Source organism: Perca flavescens, chromosome 13 (assembly GCF_004354835.1).
Source record: "Perca flavescens isolate YP-PL-M2 chromosome 13, PFLA_1.0, whole genome shotgun sequence".
Classification (NCBI taxonomy): Eukaryota; Metazoa; Chordata; class Actinopteri; order Perciformes; family Percidae; genus Perca; species Perca flavescens.
In genome coordinates, this window is record NC_041343.1 from 13,847,149 (window position 1) to 13,856,967 (window position 9,819).

Below are 9,819 nucleotides of genomic sequence, written 5' to 3' on the forward strand. Positions count from 1 at the left end.
TTTGGTAAGGAAACGGAGCAATACATCAAAACCATCTATGACTCAAAAAATAAGAAAGCTGCTAAAACCATTCAGTTATGCTCTTTTTTTAATGTTTTTATATGAATCTCCCCCTGGCTCTATTCACTACTGTGTTTTTTTTCTGTATTAATGAGTGATTGTTTATGCTGTACTGTACTGTTTGTATCGTATAGTTTTAATAAAGATTGTTTATAAAAAAAAAAAAACAGGAATCGAAAAAAATAAATAAATAAAAACAGGAATCGAAAAAAAAAAAAAAAAAAAAAAAACAGGAATCGAAAAAAAAAAACCTGTTTTTCCGCTTTGTCCCTACCCAAGAGGATCATATTACCGGAAGTTACCTATCTTGTTGTCACCTGGGCGGACTCCTCAGGTGAGAGCAAACGCAGACAGAAACTACGATACAGTTGAGTTAAGAGTTGGGACATTTAAGCGCCTAGTTGTTTATTCGACGTAAGGAAGATTTCTGAGCACTTTCTGTTACCTTTCCCAGGAGTATAGTTAAAAACGGACGCAGTCGTGTTGCTGGAAAATGAGCAAACTGGGCGACATGCTTGTCAGCGTTTTGGTTTCGGTGTCTTTGTTCTTTTTCGCCGTGACAGGTGAGTGGTTTTGGTGATACTTTATGAAGTTTGAGGAAAGGCGACGCGTAAAAGTATTTCTTGTTTAACTCAGTTTTAACACAACAGCAACAATAGTAGATACGTGTCCCTAAATGTTAAATGTAGGCGTACTGTTGGCAGTCGTGATGCAGTTGCTCCCCAAATGAACCTTGGGCCTAGTCTTGGAAACAAAATGTTGGCCTGTTGTGCTTATTTTGAGTTTAGGACGAATTTGACATTAGTGACCATAAAATAGGATTATGTTTTGTAGTTTAGAATTACAGGATATTTCAAACTTTTACTACAATGTCCCTTTTTAAAATTAAATTACAGCAATTGAGGAGAAAATGGACTAATGTACTGTAATGTTGGAGCAGCTGTAAATGTAAGATGTGGACCGATTTATTAGTGCCACCTGTTTTGTAAGAATTAAAGCCATTTTAACTATATTATAAATGTAGGAAGAATGTATGCAAATGTAACATGTGGTTCCACATTCCTGTCCTCAACGATATGATTAGAGTAATGTTAAAACAGAATTAGGTTCACTGATACCACAATTAGATGAGCACACCAAAGGCCCCCCAAAAAGTTGAATTACACTGCATCCTATTAAGAAAGCAATCATTCAATACTATCAATGTGTGTGAACACAACCCAGGTATTTAGCTTTCGCACACTTGTCAGTTTAGTAGCTCTATACATTTGAGAAAATTATGTTCACAAATCCAACTGCCACTCCTATTGTTTGGATTTTTATTGATGGATGGACCATTATTTTTGTATTAGTGTTAGGTTTATTTGCACAATTTTTCAAATGTAACGAATAACAAACCAATACAATGCAGGGAGAGGCGAAAAACCCAGTGGGCTTATTTGAACCTCCACCTTAATTTAAAATGTCAAACATCATATAGAAAAAAACACAGAGAAAATAATAAAACAACATAAAATTTATTCAACCATCGAGTACCCAGAGTTAAAAATCCAACATGGCTGCTCTGTGCATCAACAGTTGTGAAAGCTGTACTAACACACAGTTATAAGCACTTCTGTGTTGTTTGTGGCATTGCTAACCATGGCTAACCTGGCTAGAGCTAATAAAAACAATGAAAATCTGACTTGTAAATGGAACGCATTCAACTCTGGTGTGACATCATTCCCAGCTTCGGCTTCCGAGTTCCGAGGTAAATGGAATGCACTATTATCTCCCCCCCCCCAACCATGAAACTCACAAAGTATGCAACCAAGGAAGTAATTGAGTGCTCTGGTTTCATTTCACAATATACATCCATGCTTATTGTCATTCCAAAACTGTGACTGTGGTGCCTTATCTCAGCTGAGACTGCCTGTAAGAAACATCTGCAGGGTGTCAAGGAAGTCTGAATTTAAGTATCTACAATAAAAATGTCATTTGTAAATTTGAGTTAATATTATTTTGTTGGTATATTAATTTAAAGTCTTGCTATCTGTATTTTCATCTTTACAACTTTGCACACAGTTAAAGATTAACTGGCTCCTGCTTCTGTTTCCTGTAGTTGAAGCTTACACAGGCTTGACAACAAGGTAGTAGTTAAATCATGTAAATCCCAATACTTAAAGTAATGGCAGCGTAATGTAAAGTGGTGCAATAGACGCGTATATTATGTGACAGACAGGCCCGTGTATGCATCCATTAATACTTCAGTTACTCGTGACTCTGTTTTAGTTGCACTACTGATGACAACCACAATATTGGCGGTTCAATCCCAGGCTCCTTCGGCCTTGGATCGAATCGCCGTCCTGAGCAAGACACTGAACCTCAAGTTGTTCCCAGATGCTGTATGTATAGCTGTCCACTGCTTCGAATACTTGATGGTTTGAATTTCACTACACTGTACTGTCAATTAGGGCGTTATTCTAGGGTTGATAATTGGTGCTTTAACAAAATATCTTCACACTTAGATTTTAGATAAATAATCATCAGTAATGTGGACATAATGTCTAAGTGGGGAAAAGGCAAATAATAGAACAGCTAAAACAGGATGGTAAGTTCAGAAAAATACATGACTTTACTGTAATGCAGCTTCAAAAACCAGTAAAAGACAACACATGTCATATCACGATATTACAATATCTAAGATCATATCTGATCTCATATCACAAGATCGATATAATATCGATATATTGCCCAGCTCTACTGTCAATTGTATATGAGGAAAAATAAGTTTTGTGCCTGGGGAAAAAAGACCCATAGTGTTGACAGTTTCACTGGAAGTTTTCTTGCTCAGCAGAGAGGAATAAGGCACTATTTTTTTCTTTTTTTTTGTCCACACCCTGATGGCTTGTGACTCTTCAGCATGCTCTGAGTGTTTGACAATGGGTCTGATCTTTAACATGATGTCATACTGTTTAGCATTTGAGCTTTGAGAGCACCCTTCCATTCATTGGTAATGCAGTACTTTTAACCATAATGAAGCTTAGTACAGATAGATTGTGTATAATAAATCTTGTTTATTTGTTTTTAATATTCATTTTCCCATTATTTTCTCAATTCATTGATTAATTGTTTAGTTTATAAAATGTCAGAAATTTATAAACACTTTTTCCATTTTCTTATTGCAAATTGACTAATTAAAATTGCTGATTTTGTTCAACCAACAGTATAAAACTATAACATTGAGTTATTTATTCATTCAGCTATTCAGTATACCATCATGGAAGATGAAGGAATCTAGTATTTACATTTTAGGAGTTGGAACCAGATTTATAGGATTTAAAACAATTGAATGAAAGTAATTGCTGTTGTTCATTTTGATGCTTGATTACCACTTCTTTCTATCGATAATTTTTTGACCAAATCTGTCTTCTATGTAGTTGACTACACTTTTTAAAGCAGAGCTCCAATCTCAGATGGTATCTGATGAAAAGTTTAGAACTGATGCTAATCTGCGTCAAAACTGAATCATCCTCCGTCTACCGTCCTACCGGTCTTCATGTCTGCTTCTTGTTTTCATCCTTATGAATATTACAACAGAGCCTTAACCTCATATTAGGGAGATAAAAAAGTTGCCTTCAATTTGAAAAACTTAGGATTTCCGCAGTTTTCCCACTTGAATGCTCATAAGTTTTTATGTCATAAATTATGTTACCCTTTTTTTAAAGGTTGATTTTACAATGTTAGCGAGAGCCCAGTATCTACAACCTGGCTGTGTCTACTTTGGATGGCTACTTCTGCTACACCGACAGAGAAGTCTCTGCAGTCGATGACTAATTTATCATATCCATCAAGATTAAAAGCAATATCTTAACTTAGAGGAAGTGAGAATTTAGCACCTTTTTTTTTTTTTTTAAATTGTGGTGAAGAACATCTGTCACGCAAGTCTTACATGCTTAGCAAACTCAAACAATGACTCAGTCGTGCAATTAACCTTTTTAAATGTGGAAAAAAAACTGTTTGCACATTATGTTTGTATAGTCTACTATATCTGTTCACCAGTGGATATTACAAGGATGTATTTTATTGACAGCATGCTTCAAAGTCTAATTATGTGTTTTGTTTTGATCTCTGTCCAGGTGTAAGTGGCTTTACAGTCACCAGCAGCAACACCAATGTGCAGGTGCCAGAGAATCAAAGTGAGTCCTGAAACTCTAAAATAATTTAGAGAAGCCATTGTATGCCTTAAGTACCCCAAAGTAATTGCGTTTCCACTTTTTACACATTCACTCTGTTCTAAAGAGTAAAGATGGGATGGTTGGTATTGTCTTGTTACTCAATAGAGTACATGTAGGGACCCTCATTATGCTACCGTTGAAGTGTGGTGCTATTTTGCGCCTTGTTAGTGGTATAAAATAGCTATTTACCATGTACCCCAAAAGCTAGCGTTAGCAGCTAACCACCGGTTTGCGGTAGCTTGTTTAAAGCTAGACACGCGTTTGATTAACATGAAAAAAAATGTCCCAGAGAACGTTTGACTTGGTACACATATGTTATTAACCCCTAAGTTAATTTTGCGCGGGAAGTGTCCTTTCACTACTCAAAATGCTGATGTTTTAATGTTGTAAAGGTCCTCTTTATGTTTTCTCACTGGAGTAAAGAATGCCTGTATGAGTTTTCAAAATCTTAAAGATCATGCAGTAAATGTGCAAGCTTAAGAGGGACAAATTTCAGAATTGCATTTTTGTTTTTTTTAAGAACCGTTTTTATTTCGTAATACATATTTGTAATTGTGAATTCTACTATTTCAGGGACTGACCTTACATGCACGTATTCAGCCGACTTCGGTTCAAGCCCTAGAATTGAGTGGAAATTTAAGGACCTAAAAGGCTCACAGTCGTATGTGGTCTTTGATGGGAAACCAACAAGTAAGTAGTTTCACAATCTTTGTTTGTCCTTTTTGTAGCATTTTGACAAATATCAGTTTCTTTTCCCACTAAGGAAGTTTTTGTTGTAAAATCATGTTTGTTTATTTCTCTGTCTCTTTGTTAGGATATCTCAAAAACTAGTTTAAAATTTTAATGACCTTTTTGGTTCGAAATTGGGATCAGTGTTATCTCCTGGATTCTTTCCTGGGCCACCAGTATCTATTTTGAATATATCTGAACCAGTCTTAAATGATCCTACCAAAAGAAAATATTTCCAAAAAAATCCATAATGGTTTGCAAAATTGTTGTTCTTGTGGCCCAAACTGTATAGTACATGACCTAATTCCTAAATGCATTGTGCAGTTGCAGACACATTTAGGTGACACATTTGTCAGCTAAAAGTGATCCTGTAAAATGTGATGGCAGCAATGCATTATATGTCAATAAGTCACTTGATGCTTTTGAGTCTGTTCCATAATGTTGCTATTCTTCCACAGATCCGTATGCCAGCCGGGTGACATTGTACGGTGGTAGTAATCTGAGATTCTCCAAAGTGACCCGCACTGATAATGGAGTGTATTACTGTGAGGTGTCTGGCACCACCAGCCAGTTTGGGGAAGTTGAGGTGAAGCTGACTGTTCTGGGTAAAGATCTTTTGTAATAACATTCTGCAAACGCAGCTTTTCATTCATATCCACCCAGATATGAATGCATTTGTGATGTAAACTTCTTTGTCTGAAGTTGATGTACTGGAATGGAGGTTGTGTATTACTGTACATGTGGAGACCTGCTGAAAACTGAATGTTATGTCCCGCAGTGCCTCCATCTCCGCCCTTGTGTAGGGTCCCCACCTCGGTGACAACGGGCGGGGTGGCCCTGTTGTCCTGCCATGACACTGATGGCTCACCTCCGCCCCAATACAACTGGTACAAAGATGGCGTCCTTCTGCCTGCTGAACCCAACAAGATTTCTGGCTTCCAAAATGCCACCTACCTGCTAAATCCAGTCAATGGCCACCTGGTCAGCTACGACCTATTACTTTACATCATTGTTACTGAAACGGCTATGGTCCCCATGGCCTTTTAAAATTAAAAATGGACCCTTGTCTGTCTCTTCAGGAGTTTCCGGCTGTAACCAAGACAGACTCGGGTCAGTACTTCTGTGAGGCTTCCAACAGTGCTGGTCCTCCTCAGCGTTGTGCAGCCATGAAAATGGAAGTCCGTAAGTACTCTTCTCTCTTTAATGTTAAAAACATGCTTTAGCCTGAGCTTACGTGTTAAAGAGACAGTAATCTTTAAACCAGTTTCAGCTGGTGTAGAATGCTGCATGCCAACACATCAAGGAGAGTAAACGGGTTTAGCTGCATTGTAGGAACCAATGTATGATACGAACCTCATTTAAACTTTCTTTTGATCATTTGAGTGCTGCAACAGTTTAGAGTTACATTTTTCTGTTTTTACTACACCACAATGTTTGACTGTAATTCAGCTAATGAACCTCAAAATGTGATGTTTTCTTCAAGGTGACTTAAATGTTGGAGGAATTGTTGCTGGGGTAATAGTGGCTCTGCTGCTAGTGATCCTGCTGGCACTTGGCATTTGGTATGCTGACAAGAAAGGATACCTGCCCAGTGAGTTTTCTGGCCTTGACCAACTGCCATGCTTTGTTTATTTGCAAGCAATGATGTCTCTCTCTCATGGGTGGGCCAAATTCTCTGGGCGGGCAAAGCAGAGAAAGGGGAGGTAACCTTTCCCCTTATGATGTCATAAGGGGAAGATTCCAGATCGGCCCATCTGAGCTTTCATTTTCTCAAAGGCAGAGCAGGATGCCCAGGGCTCGGTTTACATCTATCGCTGTTTATAGCCACTGGGGCACCATAGGCAGGCTGAGGGAACGCATATTAATGTTAAAAAAAACTCAAAGTGACATTTTCATGCCATGGGACCTTTTTTAAAAAAAGGTTGTCAACTCCCACACATTGCCAGCGCAAAGTTTATTGAAAAAGCAACATGTTGGTCATTAATCTTTATACTGCATCAATCAAAAAAAATAAGTTTACAAACTTATACATATTTGTAATATGTTTCAAGTACTTTATACCAATGATGTTGTTTTTGTTCTTCTCTTTACAGAGAAGAAGGAAAGGTAAGAGCATTTTCTTTTTTTATACTTCCTAATGAACTTTAGCAGATAATCCATAGTAGGGGTGGGAATCGATTTGCACCTCATGATTCCGATTCAGAGGCCAACGATTGGATTCTAAACAGATTATTGATTATCGATTTCCATGCGTGATTTAAAAAAATGTATAAATCTGAGTTTGCAACTCAAGTTTGCTAATCACTTCCTAGACAAAGCTTAGATTTTGACATATACAGTATTTGTCACACAAGTTTTTAATGAAATGTTTTGTCTAATGAGGTTTTTATTTTGTAGTCATTGCATGCTTAAGCCTTAAACATGCATGAGAAATTCACCTTCTCTCCCAGTAATCTTCCATGTCAGAGGCTCGGTCATGTTTAAAGGTGGAGAATTGGCTTCTTTGAACATGAAACATGAAGTGGTCAAATGTAATGTGATAAAGTAGCGGAACAGACTATGTCTCTCTGTCTCTCTGTCTCTCTGTCTGTCTGTCTGTCTGTCCTCTTTCAGTCAATCTGTTTTCTGATTTGTACTTGTCTAGAGACAGTAACTTTTAAATAAAAATCAACACATTTAAAAAAAGAAAATTAACTTATCAGAATCGATAATCGAATCGATCTAGAGAGAATCGCAATGCATCTAAGAATCAATTATTTTTCCCACCCTTAATCCATAGACTGCATTGCCGCTCCAGACTGACTTAACACTATTTCCTCCGTGATATGCAGGGTTTCTTCAGATTCGATCTATAAACGGGTCTTCTCTCTTTGTGACTAGCTCACCATGTTCTTTTAATTTTCCCTGCAGCAAACCAAAGCCCAGCGCAGTCTACCAGCAAACATCATTGCATGGTGGTGATGAAGAAGATGTAAGTATGAGCATTGCTGTTATATATCACAGTCAAGTATGTTTAAGGGCAGTCTATAATTTCGGTTCAGTTTTTTTTTTTTTTTTTTTTTTTTTTTTTTTTTTTTTTTAACAGACCGAGCTTTAGGAAAAATGTTCTAGTTCTGATGTTGGATGTTTTTTTTGTTCAGGGGGAATTTAAACCGAAGTCATCATTCGTGGTGTAGTCTTCAATGACGACAGGAGAAAAGTTTGGTTTGATGTCTCTCAGCATGGGATTTTCCGGAGGTTTTTAGGGACGTCTTTATTTTCTCCTAAATTGAAGTTTTTATAGACCAGTGTGATTTGTTTGAGTTGACAAGACCTGTCTCAGATACATCAATGTTATGAGACCTCTTTCACACGTTGGTAGGTTATTTTAATAGAATAAGCTGTGGCTACTAGTGACCCATTTTAGCCTCAGACATTTTTTCCATCTATGTTTGGAGTGTGTGTTTCTGTGTGCTTTGGATTTACAAATACAAATGATGCATCTGCATGTAAAGTCATCAAATCAAATGTGCAGATACTCCCAGCACTGGTAATAGGCAAAATCTAGGTAAATAAGGAAAACGGATAGTTTTACAGCCACGTTTTTATTACATGTACTGACCCATCAACTTAATTCCCTCCAGTACATCTCTCTTATCAGTCAGTGTATCGAAGCTGAAACATTGTGGGAGCATACATGGATCATAGATTTGAGTGTCTCTGAGAGGTCTTTTTCTTTTAACAAACCCACAAAACGGTTGTAATGTACAATATTGTTTTTCTATTTAAGTTTGTTTTTCTTGTAAATAACAGTTTTCAAATTTGTAATTTAGAACAATTTGAAAAGCAGTTATCTAATCTTCCTGCCATTAAAATGAGCCTACTATTGCTTGTATGATATTAACATTTTATGTGCACATTCTCTTTAACACATGATTTCTAGTCTAACTAGTACCTTTTTGTCTGATTGTGTTGTCTGTGACATAAGTTTGTAAACCTCTTAATTACATTGGCTAAGGGAATTGGTATTTAACAGGGTGTAGACTGACCGTTCAGTAAACCTTCTGTTGAAACAAACTGATGTCAGCTGTGATGCTGCACTTTATCATGAATTGGAAACGGGAGTGTAAGGGTAATGTGTTTTTTTTATTTTTATTTAAATGATTACCTGTTTTTTTCATAAGGCATTGGTTCTGACATAATGGTACTAATATTAGTTCTGTCTACTTTCAGTAAAAGTGCATTATTTAGTTTCATTTGTTAACCACAAATCCTCAGGTCCATGTGTTAAAGTGGTTGATGAGGTCAGACATCAATATATCATGAGTTTATATAACCTCAGGTACAATATTTACATTACAAACGCTAGGTTTTCTACATTTCTTGACTTTTCCTTTTGTAGAAAATTTTAAAACTGAATCAGCTGATGATTGTAACTTTGCTTTATGTATTTGTTAATAAAATGCTGTTGATAAATCAATTCTACTGTCCTGTGTCAATAAGATATTAAGCTTTGCATAAACAGTTAAACTACAGTATGAATTGCTTTTCTTTGCTAATATTTTTCTTTTTATGAAGGAGTGTCAGGGTAATTGTTTACTGATAACGTCACACTGGCTGCAAATTAGAGCATTACAGTTGAAGACTGAAAGCTGGGTGGTGATGGTGCAGTGGATATGATGCATGCCTGTGGTAAGGGAGACCCATGTTCGATTCCCACTGCAATACATCAACCAATGTGTCCCTGAGCAAGACACTTAACCCCTAGTTGCTCCAGAGGCGTGTGACCTCTGACATATATAGCAATTGTAAGTCGCTTTGGATAAAAGCGTCA

At 36.9% G+C, this 9,819-nt stretch overlaps 1 protein-coding gene across 3 annotated transcripts; it reads left to right on the forward strand.

Moving 5' to 3' along the window:
* The first annotated feature begins 306 nt into the window (after nt 1-306).
* Nucleotides 307-9,465, forward strand: f11r.1 (F11 receptor, tandem duplicate 1). 3 transcript variants are annotated; one of them, XM_028595140.1, is made up of 11 exons: nt 307-394; nt 515-623; nt 4,179-4,238; nt 4,851-4,967; nt 5,465-5,611; nt 5,785-5,987; nt 6,086-6,188; nt 6,490-6,597; nt 7,100-7,112; nt 7,917-7,977; nt 8,147-8,796. In XM_028595140.1, the coding sequence occupies exons 2-11, from the start codon at nt 554-556 to the stop codon at nt 8,180-8,182; spliced, it is 918 nt and encodes a 305-aa protein (XP_028450941.1). In that variant the 5' UTR covers nt 307-394; nt 515-553; the 3' UTR covers nt 8,183-8,796. The 3 variants fall into 3 exon arrangements, with proteins under 3 accessions (XP_028450941.1, XP_028450940.1, XP_028450939.1); XM_028595139.1 differs by having other exon boundaries at nt 323-427; XM_028595138.1 differs by having other exon boundaries at nt 348-623; nt 8,147-9,465.
* Nucleotides 9,466-9,819: the final 354 nt, after the last annotated feature.